Source organism: Mercenaria mercenaria, chromosome 2, assembly GCF_021730395.1.
Source record: "Mercenaria mercenaria strain notata chromosome 2, MADL_Memer_1, whole genome shotgun sequence".
NCBI classification, from domain to species: Eukaryota; Metazoa; Mollusca; class Bivalvia; order Venerida; family Veneridae; genus Mercenaria; species Mercenaria mercenaria.
Genome location: NC_069362.1, coordinates 57,022,642 through 57,045,643, shown reverse-complemented (window position 1 = coordinate 57,045,643; position 23,002 = coordinate 57,022,642). Strand labels below are relative to the sequence as shown.

The window sequence follows — 23,002 nt, the reverse complement described above, 5'->3', positions numbered from 1 at the left end:
TGAAAATGGGTCATCTGGGGTTAAAAACTAGGTCACTAGGTCAGATTAAAGAAAAACCTTGTGTATGCGATAGAGGCTGTATTTTTATGCCCCCGAAGGGAGGCATATAGTTTTTGAACCGTCTGTTGGTCCGTTGTCTGTCGGTCTGTCAGTCTGTCTGTCAGTCTGTCCGCAATTTTCGTGTCCGGTCCATATCTTTGTCATCGATGGATGGATTTTCAAATAACTTGGCATGAATGTGAACCACAGTAAGACGACGTGTCGCGCGCAGGACCCAGCTCCGTAGCTCAAAGGTCAAGGTCACACTTAGACGTTAAAGGATAGTGCATTGATGGGCATGTCCGGTCCATATCTTTGTCATCGATGGATGGATTTTCAAATAACTTGGCATGAATGTGTACCACAGTAAGACGACTTGTCCCGCGCAAGACCCAGCTCCGTAGCTCAAAGGTCAAGGTCACACTTAGACTTTAAAGGATAGTGCATTGATGGGCATGTCCGGTCCATATCTTTGTCAGAATGATAAACTTGATGAAATCTAAGCCGAGTTCGAAAATATGTCATCTGGGGTGAAAAACTAGGTCACTAGGTCAAATCAAAGAAAAACCTTGTGTACGCGATAGAGGCTGTATTTTTCAATTAATCTTCATGAATTTTGATCAGAATGATTACCTTGATGAAATCTAGGCTGCGTTCGAAAATGGGTCATCTTGGGTCAAAAACTAGGTCACTAGGTCAAATCAAAGAAAAACCTTGTGTATGCGATAGAGGCTGTATTTTTCAATTAATCTTCATGAATTTTGGTCAGAATGATAACCTTGATGACGTCTAAGCCGAATGCGAAAACGGGTCATCTTGGATCAAAAACTAGGTCACTAGGTCAAATCAAAGAAAAAACTTGTGTATGCGATAGAGACTGTATTTTTCAATTAATCTTCATGAATTTTGGTCAGAATGATTGCCTTTATGAAATCTAGGTCAAGTTCGAATATGGGTCCTCTGGGGTCAAAAAGTAGATCACTAGGTCAATTCAAAGGAAAAGCTTGTATATGCGATAGAGGCTGTATTTTTCAATTGATTTTCTTGAAATTAAGTCCAAAATGATAACCTTAATGAAATCTAGGCAGAGTTTGAAAATGGGTCATCTTGGATCAAAAAGTAGGTCACTAGGTCAGATCATAGAAAAACCTTGTGTACGCGATAGAGGCTGTATTTTTCAATTGATCTTCATGAATTTTGGTCAGAATGATTACCTTGATGAAATCTAGGCTGAGTTCGAAAATGGGTCATCTGGGGTCAAAAACTAGGTCACTAGGTCAAATCAAAGAAAAACCTTGTGTACGCGATAGAGGCTGTATTTTTCAATTAATCTTCATGAATTTTGGTCAGAATGATTACCTTGATGAAATCTAAGCTGAGTGCGAAAACGGGTCATCTTGGGTCAAAAACTAGGTCACTAGGTCAAAGCAAAGAAAAAACTTGTGTATGCGATAGAGGCTGTATTTTTCAATTAATCTTCATGAATTTTGGTCAGAATGATTGCCTTTATGAAATCTAGGTCAAGTTCGAATATGGGTCCTCTGGGGTCAAAAAATAGGTCACTAGGTCAATTCAAAGGAAAAGCTTGTATATGCGATAGAGGCTGTATTTTTCAATTGATCTTCCTGAAATTAAGTCCAAAATGATAACCTTAATGAAATCTAGGCAGAGTTTGAAAATGGGTCATCTTGGGTCAAAAAGTAGGTCACTAGGTCAAATCATAGAAAAACCTTGTGTATGCGATAGAGGCTGTATTTTTCAATTGATCTTCATGAAATTTGGTCAGAATGATAGTCTTGATGAAATCTAGGTCAAGTTCGAATATGGGTCTCGTACTCTGGGGTCAAAAATTAGGTCACAGGTCGAATCAAAGATAATACTTACTTATACTCAAGATTTTTGCTCCAATTTTAATGATAATTTGTCAGAATATTTTTTTTCCATGAAATCACTAGGTCAAACATATTTACACTGTTATGGTGTGTTATGGTGTGTTTCTCAGGTGAGCGACCTAGGGCCATCTTGGCCGTCTTGTTATATGTAAGCTGGTATCTCAGTTCCCACTAATGGGAATGGATTGAAAATTCTCACACTTTTCACTGTGATGATCTGACATGCAATGCACAGGTTCCATAACTCTACTTTGCATTTTTACAGAATTATGCCCCTTTTTTGACTTAGCTGTTTTTGGTTAAGTTTTTTTAAGTTGATATCTCAGTACCTACTAATGGGAAAGGATTGAAACTTCATCCACTTGTCCATTGTCATAAACATTGTACAGGTTCCATAACCCTGTTTTGCAATTTTACAAAATTATGCCCCTTTTTATACGCCCGTTTGAAAAACGGGACGTATTATGGGAACGCCCCTGGCGGGCGGGCGGGCGGGCGGCATCCACAGACTTTGTCCGGAGCATATCTTCTACATGCATGAAGGGATTTTGATGAAACTTGGCACAGTTGTTCATCATCATGAGACGGAGTGTCATGCGCAAGAACCAGGTCCCTAGGTCTAAGGTCAAGGTCAAGAATGTCTTTGTCCGGAGCATATCTTCTTCATGCATAGAGGGATTTGATGAAAATTGGCACAATTGTTCATCATCATGAGAAGGAGTGTCATGCGCAAGAACCAGGTCCCTAGGTCTAAGGTCAAGGTCACACTTAGAGGTCAAAGAATACAAGAATGAAAACTTTGTCCAGAGCATTTCTTCTTCATGCATAGAGGGATTTTGATATAACTTGGCACAAATGTTCACCACCATGAGGCGGAGTGTCATGCGCAAGAACCAGGTCTCTAGGTCTAAGGTCAAGGTCACACTTAGAGGTCAAAGGATACAAGAATGAAAACCTTGTCCGGAGCATTTCTTCTTTATGCATAGAGGGATTTTGATATAACTTGGCACAAATGTTCACCACCACGAGACGTAGTGTCATGCGCAAGAACCAGGTCCCTAGGTCTAAAGTCAAGGTCACACTTAGAGGCCAAAGGTCAGATACAAGAATGACTTTATCCGAAGCATTTCTTCATGCATGGAGGGATTTTGATGTAACTTGACACAATTATACACCATCATGAGACGAAGTGTCATGCGCAGTTCCCTTCTTTAGAATTACTTCCCTTTGTTGTTACTATAAATAGCTTATATTGTAACTTTTTCATTACTAGTCGTAGGGAAAAATCAAGACCACTTTTCTGTAGTAAAACATGCATGCTACATCCAATTTTGAGGTGTATTTTGACCAGTCTCTACCTGGTAAAGATTTTTATGAGGACTTACAATTTTTTTTTTGATTTTTTTTTTTTTTTTTTTAAGATTAACTTCCCTTAGTTGTTACTATAAATAACTTATATTGTAACTTTTTTATAATTGACCGTAGGGAAAAACCAAGGCCACTTTTCTGTGGTACAACATAGATGTTACTTTCCAATTTTAGGTGTATTTTAAGGTATCTCTACCTGGTAAGGAGTTTTTTTGTGGATATAGAAAAACAAAACACTTACATTTATTACTATACAGCCACAAAATTAAAATTCCATTTGCAAATACATGTGCTAGAGTAAAGAAATTTGCTGTGACGGGCATATATTGTGACATTCTTGCACTCTTGTTTGACTTTTATATTCATTCAATTGACAAGACTGTTCAACTTGAATAGTCGAGGGTTGCTGTCCTCAGACAGCTCTTGTTTAGTCAGCTCACCACCACATTTAATTACCTGTAACCCCAGCCTCCATAAATAGATTTTGCTACTATTTCCTGACATTGTCTATCATCATCCCACTCAGTGAGTATCTAGGGTCCTTATGGCCCTCTTGTCTTTAAATGTGACTAGTAGTATTTTCTATCAGTTTGTCTTTTGTCTCCAGTGTTTATATCATTCTTCATGTGATGTGTATAGATCTCATGAATATCGAACAATTTTTAGGAAATATATAGCACTGTCCTGTCAGATTATTTATTTACTCCTGTCTGTGTGTCTGTCTGTCACAAAGCTTGTCCGCACTCTGTCAAACATTTCTCATCCGATCTTCACCAAACTTGAACAAAATGTGTTTGACCATAAGTCCTCGGCCAAGTTCGATAACTAGCCAAATCGGCTCAGGCACTTTGAATTATGATCCTTCAATTACTGACGGAACCATTCATCTAAACCATCCAGACTTCCCAGACATTACTGATCGGAACCAATTATCCAAACCACCCAGACCTCCCAAAAATTACTGATCGGAACCATTCACTCAAACCACCCAAACCACTTTGAATCACTAAATGATTAGGCAGTTGTGGGAGACATGTGCTTTTCTCAAAAGCAGCTCTAGTTTTATTAGCTCACCTGTCACAAAGTGACAAGGTGAGCTTTTGTGATCGCGCGGTGTCCGTCGTCCGTGCGTCAGTGCGTCCGTGTGTCCGTAAACTTTTGCTTGTGACCACTCTAGAGGTCACATTTTTTGTGGGATCTTTATGAAAGTTGGTCAGAATGTTCATCTTGATGATATCTAGGTCAAGTTCGAAACTGGGTCACGTGCGGTCAAAAACTAGGTCAGTAGGTCTAAAAATAGAAAAACCTTGTGACCTCTCTAGGGGCCATATATTTCATAAGATCTTCATGAAAATTGGTCAGAACGTTCACCTTGATGATATCTAGGTCAAGTTCGAAAGTGGGTCACGTGGCCTCAAAAACTAGGTCAGTAGGTCAAATAATAGAAAAACCTTGTGACCTCTCTAGGGGCCATATATTTCATAAGATCTTCATGAAAATTGGTCAGAACGTTCACCTTGATGATATCTAGGTCAAGTTCGAAACTGGGTCACGTGGCCTCAAAAACTAGGTCAGTAGGTCAAATAATAGAAAAACCTTGTGACCTCTCTAGAGGCCATATTTTTCATGGAATCTGTATGAAAGTTGGTCTGAATGTTCATCTTGATGATATCTAGGTTAAGTTCGAAAGTGGGTCACGTGCGGTCAAAAACTAGGTCAGTAGGTCTAAAAATAGAAAAATCTTGTGACCTCTCTAGAGGCCATACTTGTAAATGGATCTTCATAAAAATTAGTCAGAATGTTCACCTTGATGATATCTAGGTCAAGTTCGAAACTAGGTCACATGCGGTGAAAAACTAGGTCAGTAGGTCTAAAAATAGAAAAACCTTATGACCTCTCTAGAGGCCATATATTTTATGAGATCTTCATGAAAATTGGTCAGAATGTTCATCTTGATGATATCTAGGTCAAGTTCAAAAGTGGGTCACGTGGCATCAAAAACTAGGTCAGTAGGTCAAATAATAGAAAAACCTTGTGACCTCTTTAGAGGCCATATTTTTCATGGGATCTGTATGAAAGTTGGTCTGAATGTTCATCTTGATGATATTTAGGTCAAGATTGAAAGTGGGTCACGTGCCTTCAAAAACTAGGTCAGTAGGTCAAATAATGAAAAAACATTGTGACCTCTCTAGAGACCATTTTTTTCATGGGATCTGTATGAAAGTTGGTCTGAATGTTTATCTTGATGATATCTAGGTCAAGTTTGAAACAGGGTCATGTGTGGTAAAAAACTAGGTCAGTAGGTCTAAAAATAGAAAAACCTTGTGACCTCTCTAGAGGCCATACTTGTGAATGGATCTCCATAAAAATTAGTCAGAATGTTCATCTTGATGATATCTAGGTCAAGTTTGAAAGTGGGTCATGTGCCATCAAAAAGTAGGTCAGTAGGTCAAATAATGAAAAAACATTGTGACCTCTCTAGAGGCCATTTTTTTCATGGAATCTGTATGAAAGTTGGTCTGAATGTTTATCTTGATGATATATAGGTCAAGTTTGAAACTGGGTCAACTGTGATCAAAAAGTAGGTCAGTAGGTCTTAAAATAGAAAAACCTTGTGACCTCTCTAGAGGCCATACCCTTGAATGGATCTTCATGAAAATTGGTCAGAATGTTCACCTTGATGATATCTAGGTCAGGGTTGAAACTGGGTTACGTGCCATAAAAAACTAGGTCAGTAGGTCAAATAATAAAAAAACCTTGTGACCTCTCTAGAGGCCATACTTTTCATGGGATCTGTATGAAAGTTGGTCTGAATGTTCATCTTGATGATATCTAGGTCAGGTTTGAAACTGGGTCAACTGCGGTCAAAAACTAGGCCATTAAGTCTAAAATTAGAAAAATCTTTTGACCTCTCTAGAGGCCATATTTTTCAATGGATCTTCATGAAAATTGATCTGAATGTTCACCTTGATGATATCTAGGTCAGTTTCGAAACTGGGTCACATGCAGTCAAAAACTAGGCCAGTAGGTATAAAAATAGAAAAACGTTGTGACCTCTCTAGAAGCCATATTTTTCATGAGATCTTCATGAAAATTAGTGAGAATGTTCACCTTGATGATATCTAGATAAAGTTCAAAACAGGGTCACGTACCTTCGAAAACTAGGTCAATAGGTCAAATAATAGAAAAACCTTGTGACCTCTCTAGAGACCATATTTTTCAATGGATCTTCATGAAAATTGGTCAGAATTTTTACCTTGATAATATCTAGGTCAAGTTCAAAACTGGGCCAGATGAGCTCAAAAACTAGGTCACTATGTCAAATAATAGAAAAAACGATGTCATACTCAAAACTGGGTCATGTGGGAAGAGGTGAGCGATTCAGGACCATCATGGTCCTCTTGTAGATATTTACATATACAGTGGAAACCCCCTAAACCGGACAAGCTTGGGACCGACTAAAAACTCCAGTTTTCAGAGGATTCCGGTTTTGAGAAGATATCTTTGATTTGTTCTGTAAGAGACGTTTATATAGCTGCTGATGTGTTTCTGCTGTATCATACAGGTGTTGTCCTGTGGTACACTATGAATGTAGTTAAATATTTGTAATTTTATGTTAATACTCTAAGAACCATTTTGTATTGTACGAATGGTATGTTTTCCATATTCATAATTGTATATTGACAAAGGCAGATAACTGCCGATTTTCAAATAAACTTGACTGACTTGACTTGTAATATTTTATGAACATTGCTCAAACTGTGAAACTGCCAAGGGTCTGTTTTTTTTAGGACTCACAGAATTGTTAATTTTGTTTAATGACAATGCAGTCTTTCAAATTTTATTGGCTACAAACAAAAATAAACTTATTTGGTTAATCTCTTGTAATTATTTAATGTTTCTTGGGTGTCGGCAATCAATCTTTTATTAACAATTTGCTGACAATAACATGCTGAATTGAAAAAAAATATGTTTATTAGTTTATTGAGTAATTGAGCACGGCCTTTTTGTGCATAATTTTGTGTAATTATCACCTTTGCATATTTAATTTGATTGATTGAGTTTAAAATTGTAAACCGTTAACGTGGTAAATTACTCTTAATCTATTCTTTCATAGTCAAATCGGATAATAACCTTCAGTGAAATTAATCAATGACAAATTACCCTGGGCATAAATGAAACGCATCATTAACTTGCAATTTCATATTTGCACATTTCTAACCTGCAGCATCTGAGTCATGTACTTAATACATGGCTTTGAAAACTCTTTGCAATACACTTGTCATTGAAATTAGTTTGACCATAGGCCATGGAAATTAGGTCTGGTTTTGGGAGTTGAAAATGACTAAATTTCTGCTGATTTTCGTCTGGTTTCCGGAATCTGGAAGATCCAGTTTAAGGGAGATAGTTTTCTTATAGAAATAGAAGGGGAAAATTCAGGACCAACAGAAATGTCCGATTTTCGGCAGATTCCGGTTTTAAGGAAGTCTGGTTTTGTGGGGTTTCCACTGTACATAATTATGTATATGTCATTGATGCGGGTCTACATGCTGGATTCACAAACCTAAAACACAACATTACAGTGTACTTGTGTCGGGTCAGAGAAAATGTTTCCTGAAGTCTTTTATAATGAAGAAGCAAAGACCTAAAGCTCATTAGAAAAAAAAATTAGAGTTTTGTCGAGCCCGCTTGCGGTGACCTCGATATAGTTGTCACTTTTGGCGGGTCGGTGTAGGTGTGTGCGCCAGTGTGTGCGTCCGTTTGATTTTGTCCGGACCATAACTTTTACATGCATGGACCAATCTTGTTTATATTTGGCATGAATGTTTACCTCATTGAGAAGGAGTGTCATGCACAAACCACATGTTCCTATCTCAAAGGTCAAGGTCACAGTTGGAGGTCAAAGGTCAAATTGAAGTTTGTCCGGAGCATTTCTTCTTTATGCATGGTGAGACTTTGATGTAACTTGGCATGAATATTCACCATTATGAGACGGAGTGTCATGCGCAAGAACCAGGTCCCTAGGGTCTAAGGTCAAAGTCACACTTAGAGGCCAAAGGTGCTGGCAGGCTCGACATTCTGCCCGTGGGCATGCAGAATGTATTTCTAGTCCTGAGATAAATGACATTGTTAACAGTATATGAATATTATTGGAGAGCTGATATGCTAGTGTGAGGAGGGTGATTGTCATCTTTTTATTGATCATTGTGTTGTATTTAAACATTTCAGAGATATTCCTGTCTCTGTTACATGAATTGCAACAAGTCACATTTAGTCTTCAGTTAAAGGTAAGTTTCATCCACTGAACTTGGTCTGTACATAATTTTGATAACTGTAAGAATGAAATTGACCACATTTTGAATTACATTTTATACATTGTGTAAAACATAATTGCTCTGTTATGACTTGAAGGTTCATAAGGCCTTTATTTAAATTGTTGCTTCCACAGATTCCATTATAAACATAAAATATAATTGTTATTTTCATGTTAAATCCTATTTCCAGTCATTGTTTTGGCATACTGTGAAATCACGTGCAGGCTGATCTTGGTCTGCACTGTTCGCTATTCAGTCAGTAAATTTTCAGTGAACACCCCTTCAAATAATAAATGGTTTTGCCCAAATTGAATGATAGACCAGTCCATTTTAGAAATTCAGCAGGGTAAATGTTAATATAGTAGGAAATGTTATTGCATCCATTGTTTTAATTACCTACCATTATGACTTTGACACTATACGTTCATGTTTATTTGAAAGTAGTGTTTTTCTACCCATTTAATTATGCATATTCACTAATTGGGCAGCTGCTTTATCTGTTTTTAACATAGAATTAAAAGCCTTATGAAACTTTAAATTAAGTATCTTGAATCTCATCAGATGTATTGTTAGTGGAAGTGGAAGTATGTATATGTTGGATACCACCTGTGGAATGTTGTTAGGAATTTTTTGTGACTTTTTTAGAACAAAATGTATTTACTGTGTATAACATAGTAAAAGTTTGTATTCATTTGACACTTTGCAGAATGCAAGTTTTCTGGATATATGCTGGGATCTGCCTGTAAGTTAAAAGCTTGAAACTATTCATATTTGAACTATAAAGGTTGAAATTTTATTCTCACTGTTCATTATGCCCCCCTTCGAAGAAGGAGGGGTATATTGTTTTGCAGATGTCTGTCTGTCTGTCGGTCGGTATGTAGACCAATTCGTTTCCGGATGATAACTCAAGAACGCTTGGGCCTAGGATCATGAAAGTTGATAGGAAGGTTGGTCATCACCAGCAGATAACCCCTATTGATTTTGAGATCTGTATGTGAAAGGTCAAGGTCACAGTGACCCTGAACAGTTAAACAGTTTCTGGGCGATAACTCAAGAACGTTTAGGCCTAGGATCAGGAAAATTGATAGGGAGATTGATCATGACCAGCAGATGACCCCTATTGATTTTGAGGTCATTAGGTCAAAATTCAAGGTCACATTGGCCAGGAACAATTAAACGGTTTCTGGATGATAACTTGTGAACGCTTGGGCCAAGGGTCATAAAAGATGATAGAATGGTTCATCATGACCAGCAGATGATCCCTATTGATTTTGAGGTCAGTAGGTCAAAGGTCAAGGTTACAGTGACCCAGAACATTTAAACCGTTTCCAGACAATTACTTGAGAATGCTTGGGCCTAGGATCATGGAACTTGATAAGGAGGTTGATCATGACCAGTAGAATACCCCTATAGATTTTGAGGTCAGTAGGTCGAAGGTCAAGGTCACATTGAGCCGTAACAGTTAAACCCTTTCCAGATGATACCTTGAGAACGCTTGGGCCTAGGATCACGAAACTTAATAGGAAGGTTGATCATGACCAGCAGATGACCCCTGTTGATTTTGAGGTCAATAGGTCAAAGGTCAAGGTCACATTGAACCAGAACAGTAGAACTTTTGTTACAGTGAGCAAATAATTTCTGTTCCATGTGCAGTTACTGAATGCATCAATGGGGGCATTTCGTGTTCGACGAGCTCTTGTTATTTATTAATTTTGAAAGAAATTCATGTGCACAAAATTTTATGGTTTTGGCTTAAGGGGCTATATCATGTGGGTTTGTATTTATGGATCTCTACCTTTGAACCTAAAATGAACGGAAATATTACTTTTTCACTGAGATTGAATTTGACCCTGCGATGTATTCTACGAAAATAAGCCATGTATGATTTCACAGTAAGTAAAACTGAGAATATGAACTATAAGTTTATTAGCTCACCTGAGCCAAAGGCTCATGGTGAGCTTTTGTAACTGCTCAATGTCCGTCGTGCGACGTGCGTCATGTGTCCGTCAACATTTTGTAAAAAAATCTTCTTCTTGAAAACCACAGGGCAGAATTACACCAAACTTCAAAGGAATGATCCTTGGGTGGCCCCCTTTCAAAATTATTCAAAGAATTGAATTCCCTGCAGAACTCTGGTTGCCATGGCAACCAAAAGGAAAAACTTTAAAAGTCTTGTGGTCCAAAACTGCAAGGTGTTATCTAATGGTCCTCTATGAAAATTGTTCAAATTGTGCCCCTGGGGTGAATAGAGGCCCCGCTACGGGGGGTCCCAAGTTTTACATAGACTTGTATCGGAAAAAACATTGAAAATCTTCTTGTCTGAAAACCCCAAGACCTAGGCCTTTGCTATTTGGTATGAAGCATTGCCTTGTGGTCCTCTACCAAGATTGTTAAAATTATGCCCTGGGGTGAAAAGAGGCCCCGCCCCGGGGGGTCCCAAGTTTTACATAGACTTATATAGGAAAAAATTTAAAAATCTTCTTGTCTGAAAGTTCAAGGCCTAGGCCTTTGATATTTGGTATGTAGCATTGCCTAGTGGATCTCTAACAAGATTGTTCAAATTATGACCGTGGGATGAAAAGAGGCCCCGCCCTGGGGTTCATTTGTTATATGAGTTATATAGGAATAAATACTTCAAAAATTATCAGATCATATTTCCTAGACTGTTTAATTATAATTACCTAATGACCCCAAGCAATTAGGAGTCACTTGACTGTGACCTTGACCTACTGACCTACTTCCTTGTTAGCTCACCTGTCACAAAGTGACAAGGTGAGCTTTTGTGATCGCGCGGCGTCCGTCGTCCGTCGTCCGTGCGTGCGTGCGTGCGTCCGTGCGTCCGTAAACTTTTGCTTGTGACCACTCTAGAGGTCACATTTTTCATGGGATCTTTATGAAAGTTAATCAGAATGTTCATCTTGATGATATCTAGGTCAAGTTCGAAACTGGGTCACGTGCCATCAAAAACTAGGTCAGTAGGTCTAAAAATAGAAAAACCTTGTGACCTCTCTAGAGGCCATATATTTCACAAGATCTTCATGAAAATTGGTCAGAATGTTCACCTTGAGATATCTAGTCAAGTTTCGAAACTGGGTCACGTGGGGTCAAAAACTAGTCAGTAGGTCTAAAAATAGAAAAACCTTGTGACCTCTCTAGAGGCCATATTTTTCATGAGATCTTCATGAATATTGGTCAGAATGTTCACCTTGATGATATCTAGGTCAAGTTCGAAACTGGGTCACGTGCCGTCAAAAACTAGGTCATTAGGTCTAAAAATAGAAAAACCTTGTGACCTCTCTAGAGGCCATATTTCTCAATGGATCTCATGAAAATTGGTCAGAATGTTCACCTTGATGATATCTAGGTCAAGTTCGAAACTGGGTCACGTGCGGTCAAAAACTAGGTCAGTAGGTCTAAAAATAAAAATCCTTGTGACCTCTCTAAGGCCATATTTCTCAATGGATCTTCATGAAAATTGGTCAGAATGTTCAGCTTGATGATATCTAGGTCAAGTTCGAAACTGGGTCATGTGCGGTCAAAAACTAGGTCAGTAGGTCTAAAAATAGAAAAACCTCGTGACCTCTCTAGAGGCCATACTTTTCAATGGATCTTCAGGAAAATTGGTCAGAATGTTTTCCTTGATGATATCTAGATCAAGTTCGAAACTGGGTCACATTGGGTTAAGAAATAAGGTCAGTAGATCTAAAAATAGAAAAACCTTGTGACCTCTCAGAGGCCATATTTTTCATGAGATCTTCATGAATATTGGTCAGAATGTTCACCTTGATGATATCTAGTCAGGTTCGAAACTGGTCACGTGGGTCAAAAACTAGGTCAGTAGGTCTGAAAATAGAAAAACCTTGTGACCTCTCTAGAGGCCATATTTCTCAATGGATCTTCATGAAAAGTGTGTAGAATGTTCAGCTTGATGATATCTAGGTCAGTTCGTAACTGGGTCATGTGCGGTCAAAAACTAGGTCAGTAGGTCTAAAAATAGAAAAACCTTGTGACCTCTCTAGAGGCCAATTTTTTCACGAGATCTTCATGAAAATTGGTGAGAATGTTCACCTTGATGATATCTAGGTCAAGTTTAAAAGTGGGTCACGTGCCTTCAAAAACTAGGCCATTAGGTCAAATAATAGAAAAACCTTATGACCTCTCTAGAGGCCATATTTTTCAATGGATCTTCATGAAAATTGGTCAGAATTTTTTATCTTGATGATATCTAGGTCACTTGTGCTCAAAAACTAGGTCACTATGTCAAATAGTAGAAATAACGACGTCATACTCAGTTCAACACTGGGTCATGTGGGGATAGGTGAGCGATTCAGGACCATCATGGTCCTCTTGTTTTTTAAGATACAGCCATGAAATTTGGATGACATGTACAGTTTTGCACACCTATCATAAAACTGACTTTCAGTGACCATGAATGTGCCCTACTGACCTACTTTATTAGCTCACCTGTCACTAAGTGACAAGGTGAGCTAGTGAGACCGCTTGATGTCCGTCATGCGTAGTGCGTAGTCCGTCGTCCGTCTACAATTTCTAAAAAAAATCTTTTTCTTGAAAACCACTGGGCAGAATTACACCAAACTTCACAGGAATGATCCTTGGGTGGCCCCCTTTCAAAATTGTTCAAAGAATTGAATTCCATGCAGAACTGTGGTTGCCATGGCAACCGAAAGGAAAAACTTTAAAAATCTTCTTGTCCAAAACCACAGGGCCTAGGGCTTTGATATCTGGTGTGTAGCATTATGTAGTGGTCCTCTAAAAAAATTGTTCAAATTATCCCCCTAGGGTCAAATATGGCCCTGCCTCGGGGGTCACATGGTTTATATAGACTTATATAGGGAAAACTTTGAAAATCTTCTTGTACAAAACCACAGGGCCTAGGGCTTTGATATTTGGTATGTAACATCATCTAGTGGTCCCCTACCAAGATTGTTCAAATTATCCCCATAGGTTCAAATATGGCCCCGCCCCGGGGGTCACATGGTTTATATAGACTTATATAGGGAAAACTTTGAAAATCTTCTTGTACGAAACCACATGGCCTAGGGCTTTGATATTTGGTATGTAGCATCATCTAGTGGTCCTCTACCAAGATTTTTCAAATTATCCCCCTAGGGTGAAATATGGCCCCACCCCAGGGGTCCCAAGTTTTACATAGACTTATATAGGAAAAAAAGTTTTAAAATCTTCTTGTCTGAAACCACAACACTTAGACCTTTGATATTTGGTTTCAGACAAGAAGATTTTAAAACTTTTTTTTGTTTTTGCATTGTCTTATGGTCCTCAACGAAAATTGTTCAAATTGTACCCCTTGGGTGAAAAGAGGCCCTGCCCTAGGGGTCCCAAGTTTTATATAGACATATAGGAAAAAGCTTTAAAAATCTTCTTGTCTGAAACCATATGACCTAGGCTTTTGTTATTTGGTATGATGCATTGTCTAGTAGTCCTCTACCAAAATTGTTCAAATTGTGCCCCTGGGGTTAAAAGAGGCCCCGCCCTGGGGTCACTTAGTTATTAGCTCACCTGAGCAATGCTCAGGTGAGTTTTTCTGATCGCTCGATGTCTGGCGTCCGTCGTCTGTCGTCTGTCGTCTGTCGTCTGTCGTCCGTCGTCTGTCAACATTTAGCTTGTGTATGCGATAGAGGCTGTATTTTTCAATTAATCTTTATGAATATTGGTCAGAATGATAACTTTGATGAAATCTAGGCCGAGTTCGAAAATGGTCATCTCGGGTCAAAAACTAGGTCACTAGGTCAAATCAAAGAAAAACCTTGTGTATGCGATAGAGGCTGTATTTTTCAATTCTTCTTCATGAATTTTGGTCAGAATGATTGCCTTGATGAAATCTAGGCCGAGTTCGAAAATGGTCATCTCGGTCAAAAACTAGGTCACTAGGTCAAATCAAAGAAAAACCTTGTGTATGCTATAGAGGCTGTATTTTTCAATTGATCTTCATGAAATTTTGGTCAGAATGATTACCTTTATGAAACCTAGGCCGAGTTCGAAAATGGGTCATCTTGGGTCAAAAACTAGGTCACTAGGTCAAATCAAAGAAAAACCTTGTGTATGCGATAGAGACTGTATTTTCATTTAATCTTTATGAATATTGGTCAGAATGATAACTTTGATGAAATCTAGACCGAGTTCGAAAATGGGTCAACTCGGGTCAAAAACTAGTCACTAGGTCAAATCAAAGAAAAACCTTGTGTATGCGATAGAGGTGGTATTTTTCAATTAATCTTCATGAATATTGGTCAGAATGATAACCTTGATGAAATCTAGGCCGAGTTCGAAAATGGATCATCTCGGTCAAAAACTAGGTCACTAGGTCAAATCAAAGAAAAACTTTGTGTATGCGATAGAGGCTGTATTTTTCAATTCTTCTTCATGAATATTTGTCAGAATGATAACCTTGATAAAATCTAGGCCGAGTTCAAAAAATGGGTCTCTCGGGTCAAAAACTAGGTCACTAGGTCATATCACGTAAAAACCTTGTGTATGCTATAGAGCTGTATTTTCAATTGATCTTCATGAATTTTGGTCAGAATGATTGCCTTTATGAAAATTAGACCAAGTTCGAAAAGGGGTCATCTGGGTCAAAAACTGGGTCCACTAGGTCAAATCAAAGAAAAACTTTGTGTATGCAATAGAGGCTGTATTTTTCAACTGATCTTCATGAAATTTAGCCAGAATGATTACCTTGATAAAATCAGGCTGATTTCGAAAAGGGGTCATCTGGGGTCAAAACTAGGTCCCCTAGGTCAAATCGAAGAAAAACATTGTGTATGCAATAGAGGATGTTTTTTTCAATTGATCTTCATGAAATTTGATCAGAGTGATTGCCTTGATGAAAACTAGGTCGGTTTTGAATATGGGTTATCTGAGGTCAAAAACTAGGTCACTAGGTCAAATTAAAAAAAATCTGTGTATGCGATAGAGGCTGTATTTTTCAGTTGATCTTCATGAATTTTGGTCAGAATGATTTCCTTGATAAAATCTAGGTCCCAGTTTTGAACATGGGTCATCTAGGGTCAAAAACTAGGGCATATCTAAGAAAATGCTTGTTTTATCGCAAAGACCAAATTTTTGGTCCAATCTTAAGAAAAATTTGGGCAATATTTGTTTCCATGAAATCACTAGGGCAAACATGTTTTAAAACTGTTATGGAGTGTTCTTTGGTGAGCGACCTAGGGCCATCTTTGGGCCCCCTTGTTATGTGAGTTATATAGGGAAAAATACCTAAAAATCATCTGATTTCCCATTTCCAAGACTGTTTAATTATAATTACCTGATGACCCCAAGTAATATGATGTCACTTGACTGTGACCTTGACCTTCTGACATACTTTCTTGTTTTTTAAGATACAGTCTTGAAATTTTGATGACATACACATTTTTGCACACAAATCGTAAAACTGAATTTCATTGACCATGAATGTGACCTACTGACTTTCTTAATATTTTATCTTCAGTTTGACATATGAAACATGTAGCTCATATTACTCAGGTGAGCGATCCAGGGTCATCATGACCCTCTTATAATATTTTAGCATCAGTTTGCCATTTGAAACATGTGGCTTATATTACTCAGGTGAGTGATTCAGGGTCATCATGACCATCTTGTTCTTGTTCAACAATTTTAGAAGACAAAGGAACTATGCTAAAAATGGTTGGCAAGATAACATCACTGCATAGATAACCTCGCTGATTGAATACTTTCTCTTAATGTCAAGTTAATTAAATACTTTCTCATAATGTCTATTCAGACTCTACAACTGGTGAAAATCTTGTCTAAATCTGTAAACAATATATTTACAATGACCTAGAATTTTTGTTTACAAAACTCACTGTCAAAATAACTGAAGGATTTGGCTGCCTTATGAGGGCACCTACAAGTTTCTAGAATATATAATTATGTATTTATCCAACATTAAAGAGTGGTAAGAAACAAGCCCATGCATGCTTTAAGTGATACATGAAATCTAACTAACGATTTACGGTTGTTTTCCCATCTAACACAACCTGACCAAGTGTTAGTATGTCAGTAGCAGTGCTGACCTTATGAGTAAATAAATAGAATTTAAGGGTTCAAAATATACATAAAACTGCCAACAAATTGTAAAATATTGCCAGTAATAATTTTTATCGCTTTTTTTTTAATGAAAATACATCAGGTGCTAAATTTTATCTTCCCCTGCAAAAAGACAAGTATTAGATACTTCTTTATGTGCCTTATAATAGATCATGTCTTTTTATCCCCCCTTCCGAAGGCCAGGAATATTGTTTTGGAGACAAATTGGCCTTGTCTGTCTGGCTATTCTTCCATCCATCCGAATTCGAAAAGTATTTAAGCTAGATTATCACCAAACCTCACACAATTATTGACCTTTAGCCTGCTGGCGGCAAGTGATTCTGCCTTCGCGACCAGTGCAGACCAAGATCAGCCTGCACAGACATGCAGGCTCGTCTTGGTCTGCACTGTTCGCTATTCAGTCAGTAAATTTTAAGTAAACACCCCTTCATATAAAAAATGGTACTGACCAAAATGAATGATAGAATCAGTCCACGTTAGAAATTTAGCAGGGTAAAAGTTAATTAACACATGACCTTTGCTCACATGTAGTATTATTCCCCTTGACCCAGTAAAAGCAGAGTTTTTTCCCCTTGATTTGTTAAAAAAAATATATATGTATTTCACCTAAAATGACCAAACCCACACCTCACATTATTATTAACTAGCATATGACCTTTGCTCAAATAGTGTATTATCCCCCTTGTTACAGTACATGTTTGCTCAAATAGTGTATTATCCCCCTTGTTACAGTACATGTTTGCTCAAATAGTGTATTATCCCCCTTGTTACAGTACATGTTTGCTCAAATAGTGTATTATCCCCCTTGTTACAGTGCATGTTTGCTCAAATAGTGTATTATCCCCCTTGTTACAGTACATGTTTGCTCAAATAGTGTATTATCCCCCTTGTTACAGTGCATGTTTGCTCATGTAGTGTATTATTTCCCTTGATACAGTAAAAGCACAGTTTATCCCCTTGATTTAGTTAAAAAAATGAAAATGCTTATACTTCTAAAAGTATTTCAGCTAAAATCACCAAACCTCACATAATTATTAAGTAGCACATGACCTTTGCTCAAGTAGAGTATTATTCCCCTTGACTTGGTAAAAGTGTTTTTCCCCTTGATTTGTTAAAAAGAATTGAAAATGCTTATAATTCAGAAAGTATTTTAATTATCAGAATCTCTTTAGTATCTGCAGAGTTATTGGCCTGTAATAATTTTGTTTTAAGATTCACCAATTCCCACAGATCAAAATAACCCATTGAATGATTTTCATGAAATTTAATACAAATATGGATCACTATAGGGCATAGCTTTTCCCCTTGATGTTATAAGAAATAGGAACTAACAAACCATTGCGTGGTCCTTTTGTACAAAAATTGTGTAATCCTGGAAATTAAATGTCTTTCAAAATATAGGATTCACAAAACAACTTATTCAGCAGAGGATATAAATTCACTGAATTTGCTTGTTTTGAATATAATTTTTAGGGTGGTTTTTGGTAAAAGTAACAAGCAGAAATTTTTCTTGTTGTGCAGAATCATGAACTATTTACACAGATGAGTAAAACATTGCCAAAAACCTTTAATTTAGTGTCAAGGTTACTTGCGAATGCTCATTTTTTCATTCCACACTGTCCCTCAGGTAGGGAGAAATCCGTCTTACACAGGCAGGCATATAAGATCCTTATAATCTCCTGTTTCTAATATTGAGGGGAGAAAGAGCTTGATTGTTTCACTACAAAAGTGAACTGAAGCAATCATTTAAATGAATTTGTTTTGTTGGGTTATAAGTCACACCAGTTGCAGATCATATGGTGATGTTTCCAGCTTTTTAGCTCACCTGAGCACGAAGTGCTCAAGGTGAGGTGTCCGACAAATTTATAATCTTACTGGTAGCCCATTGGGCTACCAGAATTTTTTTCTGGTAGCCAGCATTTTTTTGTAGTTGCCGAAAAATTTAAACCCCGAATGTATAAAATTGCTCTATCCGAAACCAACTTACTGAGATGTGAGAATCAAAGGGGTCTGAAACAATGTTTGGTTAAAAATTTAAAAACATCAGAATTAGCCTTTGTGTTTGTTTCCAGTTCCGCAGACACATTCCTGTCATATTAGTCTAGGTTTTTTTGGAAAAGGGCCCCCTGGTCAAATTTGGAATTTTTTCACATGGTGAATTGTCAAAATTAATCATATTAGTTTAAAACTTTATTTTCAAGTTTTATGGTAAGCATTCAGATGCATTAAAAAATCTTAAGTATCCCGAGGTGAAACTTAGAGAATTTTTTTTCCAAGTTGCTGGTTCTAGACAGACCTTGCAAAAAATAACTACTACTTTGTCCTGTTCAAACTTTTGTTTACACTCAGTAAGTTTCCACGCCAATAACAACTTCATTTTCCAAACAGAAGAGTGACTGTGTGCATTGGAGGGGAAAAATCGGGTCGCGAAAATATGTGACATTTGATTTTAATGGTGTTAAAACTGTCATCACGCTTCCGTTGCTTTATTTAATAAATGGTAATGTATTTATGTGTTTTGAGATGTTTTTACGTACAAAACATACAATTTTCTGGCAGAATCATGTATTTAATTTTTGCCAAGGTGCAGACGGTCATGTCGCTAAAAATAGAAACGAGTTGGTTTTTCCAGTATTTTTTTGGATTTACAATCAAAATTGGATATAAGTTGGGATTTATGGTCATTTGTTGTTTATTGCAAGCTATAATAGAGGAAACAACCAGATGTTGATTTTGTAAAATATACAATGACCGGGCTACTAAAGCTTTAAATTTATGGTTGCCCGGCGTGCTTACTTCGGGATTTTTTTGGTAGCCTGACGAAAATTTCTGGTAGCCTGCGGGCTCCGGGCAATGGATTTGTCGGACACTGGCTTTTGTGATCGCCCTGTGTCCAGTGTCGTCCGTCGCCGTCAACAATTTGACTGTTAACACTCTAGAGGTCACAATTTTGGCCCAATCTTAATGAAACTTGGTCAGAAAGTTACCCTTAATAAAATCTTGGACGAATTCGATATTTTGTCATCAGGGGTCAAAAACTAGGTCACCAGGTCAGATCAAAGGAAAAGCATGTTAACACTCTGGAGGTCACAATTTTGGCCCAATCTTAATGAAACTTGGTCAGAATGTTACCCTCAATAAAATCTTGGATGAATTCGATATTGGGTCATCTTGGGTCAAAAACTAGGTCACCAGGTCAAATCAAAGGAAAAGCTTGTTAACACTCTAGAGGTCACAATTTTGGCCCAATCTTAATGAAACTTGGTCAGAATGTTACCCTGAATAAAATCTTGGACGAGTTCGATATTGGATCATCTGGGGTCAAAAACTAGGTCACCAGGTCAAATCAAAGGAAAAGCTTGTTAACACTCTGGATGTCACAATTTTGGCCCAATCTTAATGAAACTTGGTCAGAATGTTACTCTCAATAAAGTCTTGGACGAGTTTGATCTTGGGTCATTTGGGTTAAAAAACTAGGTCACCAGGTCAAACCAAAGGAAAAGCTTGTTAACACTCTAGAGGTCACAATTTTGGCCCAATCTTAATGAAACTTGGTCAGAATGTTACCCTCAATAAAATCTTGGACGAGTTTGATATTGGGTCATCTGGGGTCAAAAACTAGGTCAGCGGGTCAGATCAAAGGAAAAGCTTGTTAACACTGTAGAGGCCACATTTATAACTGTATCTTCATGAAACTTGGTCAGAATGTTAATCTTGATAATCTTTAGGTCAAGTTTGAACCTGGATCATGTGGGATCAAAAACTAGGTCACCAGGTCAAATCAAAGGAAAAGCTTGTTAACACTCTAGAGGACACAATTATGACCATATCTTAATAAAACTTGGTCAGAATGTTAATCTTAATGATCTTTAGGTCAAGATCAAATCTGGGTCAGGTGGGGTCAAAAACTAGGTCACTTAGTCAAATCAAAGGAAAAGCTTGTTAACACTAGAGCCACATTTATGACTTTATTTTCATGAAACTTAGTCAGATTGTTAATCTTGATGATCTTTAGGTCAAGTTTGAATCAGGGTCATGTGGGATCAAAAACTAGGTCACCGGGTCAAATCAAAGGAAAAGTTAGTTAGCACTTTTGAGGCCACATTAATGACCATATCTTAATGAAACTTGGTCAGAATGTTAATCTTAATGATCTTTAGGCCAGCTTTAAATCTGGGTCAGGTGGGGTCAAAAACTAGGTCACCGGGTCAAATCATAGGAAAAGCTAGTTAACACTGTGTAAGCCACATTTATGACCATATCTTAATGAAACTTGGTCAGAATGGTAATGTTGATGATCTTTAGGTCAAGTTTAAATCTGGGTCAGGTGGGGTCAAAAACTAGGTCACCAGATCAAATCAAAGGAAAAGCTTGTTAACATTTTAGAGGCCATATTTTTGACTGTATCTTCATGAAACTTGGTCAGAATGTTAACCATTATAATCTTTAGGTCAAGTTCGAATCTGGGTCATGTGGGGTCAAAAACTAGGTCACCAGGTCAAATCAAAGGAAAAGCTAGTTAACACTAGACGCCACATTTATGACCATATCTTAATGAAACTTGGTCAGAATGTTAATCTTGATGATCTTTAGGTCAATAGGTCAGGTGAGCGATACAGGGCCTTCATGGCCCTCTTGTTATGATAGTGGAAGACTCGAGGTTCCCATCTGGACTTTATTATAGGCACCAGGGACCACCTTGGTAGAACTGTGAACTTCTGTAAGCTAGTTGGATGGCTTCTTCACATGAAAGAATTCTACACTCCAAGGGAGGTTTCAAACACAGCGTCAAGGGGCAAGTGATTCAAAGTAAAAAGAACTTGACATTTTGGCCATGTGGCCCTTCATTTAATAGAGAATATGGACTTCATTCATGAATTCAGACTGAATGATTTGAAGTTCATTATTTTATGCACTTACTTCTATGGTAAATATGATTTTAACATTTTCAGGTTAATAAACAGTATGAGTTTGTGCCGTCTGATGACCTTGGACTTGATATTAGGTATGTTGCTCTGAAATAGACTATTTAAGCATTACAGGTTAGAATCAACCAGAATTCTTTTATTGCAGCTTACATGTGAACGTGTTTAGTATTTTACTGTTTGAAAACCAGTTTCAGAGAGCATAAGATTGCTCTTTTCTGTCTGTCATCCGGTCTGTCCACACTTGTGTTTGGTTCATCCATCAAATGTTTCCCCAAATGAGATGATATATTATGTGCAAATCCAAATGCCTTACTCTAAAGGTCGAGGTCACACTTGGAGGTCAAAGGTAAGCAGGTGTTTTTTTACTGTTTCATGTCCAGTCCATTAAGGTATTAAAAAATTACTTGGTACAGAATGTTTTCTTAATGGGACAACTTGTTTTTGCAATACCCAGATCCCCAACTTAAATGTCAAAGTGACACTTGGCAGTTAAAGGTCAACAGGTATTTTTCCTGTCTGCTACTTAACTAACCCTCCATCAAGGGATTTTGATATTACTAGGCCTAAGTATTCACGACTATGAGACGATTTATCTTGCACAATACCCAGATCTCTAGCTCAAAGGTCAGGATCACATTTAGTGGTCATGTGTTAACATGGTATAAACAGCGTCTCAATAACTCTTCCATCCTTTAAGTGATTATTATGTTAATTGCCACAGATGTTTCCCATAGTGAGACAAAATGTCGTGTACAACACCAAGACCCCTGGCTTAAAGTTCAAGGTCACACTGACTTAGAGGCCAAATAACCGGTTTTTATTTTCCCTATATGCAGGTTTGATTCGATTTCATGCAGATGATTAACCAGCTTCAAAATTTTGAAATCGTCCCAGCCCTTTTTTTTTAAATAGATATTAAAAGCAATTAACTGTATTTTCAGGTTTGCAAATTGTTATACATGTAATACAATATTGTATATACATCATTGACAGATATCAAATCATTAGGTTATATTGCTGCTGAGATGATTAACCACCTTTCAGAAGGAAGCTTTGTATTGCATGATGACAATACTTCATTCATTTGTTTTAATAGAACTATAGCATCTTGTAGATATCTCCTTTACAAAAAAGTGATAGCTGAAATTCAGAAAAGAAAAAGAATAAGTAGAGTAACTTCTCTGGTATCCTCAGATTATTTATACTAATGGCACAAATGGGTTGCCATAGTTAAAAAAGAAGAAAAATACTTTATTCTAGCATAAAACTGCTGTTCTTGTCACTTTTTGGGGGTGTTTTAACTGGAGAGAAAACGTGTGTTAACAGTGAGATTCTCGCGCTCACATGCTGTTAT

The 23,002-nt window shown here is 37.5% G+C and overlaps 1 protein-coding gene across 1 annotated transcript in view; it reads left to right on the top strand.

Annotated features, from left to right (window-relative positions):
* LOC123564003 (uncharacterized) overlaps nucleotides 1-23,002 on the top strand; it is a 79,527-nt gene that overhangs the window by 17,497 nt on the left and 39,028 nt on the right. Inside the window, exons 7-9 of the mRNA XM_045357245.2 lie at nucleotides 8,529-8,587; nucleotides 9,321-9,356; nucleotides 21,673-21,725. Of these exons, the coding sequence (XP_045213180.1) occupies nucleotides 8,529-8,587; nucleotides 9,321-9,356; nucleotides 21,673-21,725 (148 nt within the window). The remainder of the gene's footprint in view (nucleotides 1-8,528; nucleotides 8,588-9,320; nucleotides 9,357-21,672; nucleotides 21,726-23,002) is intronic.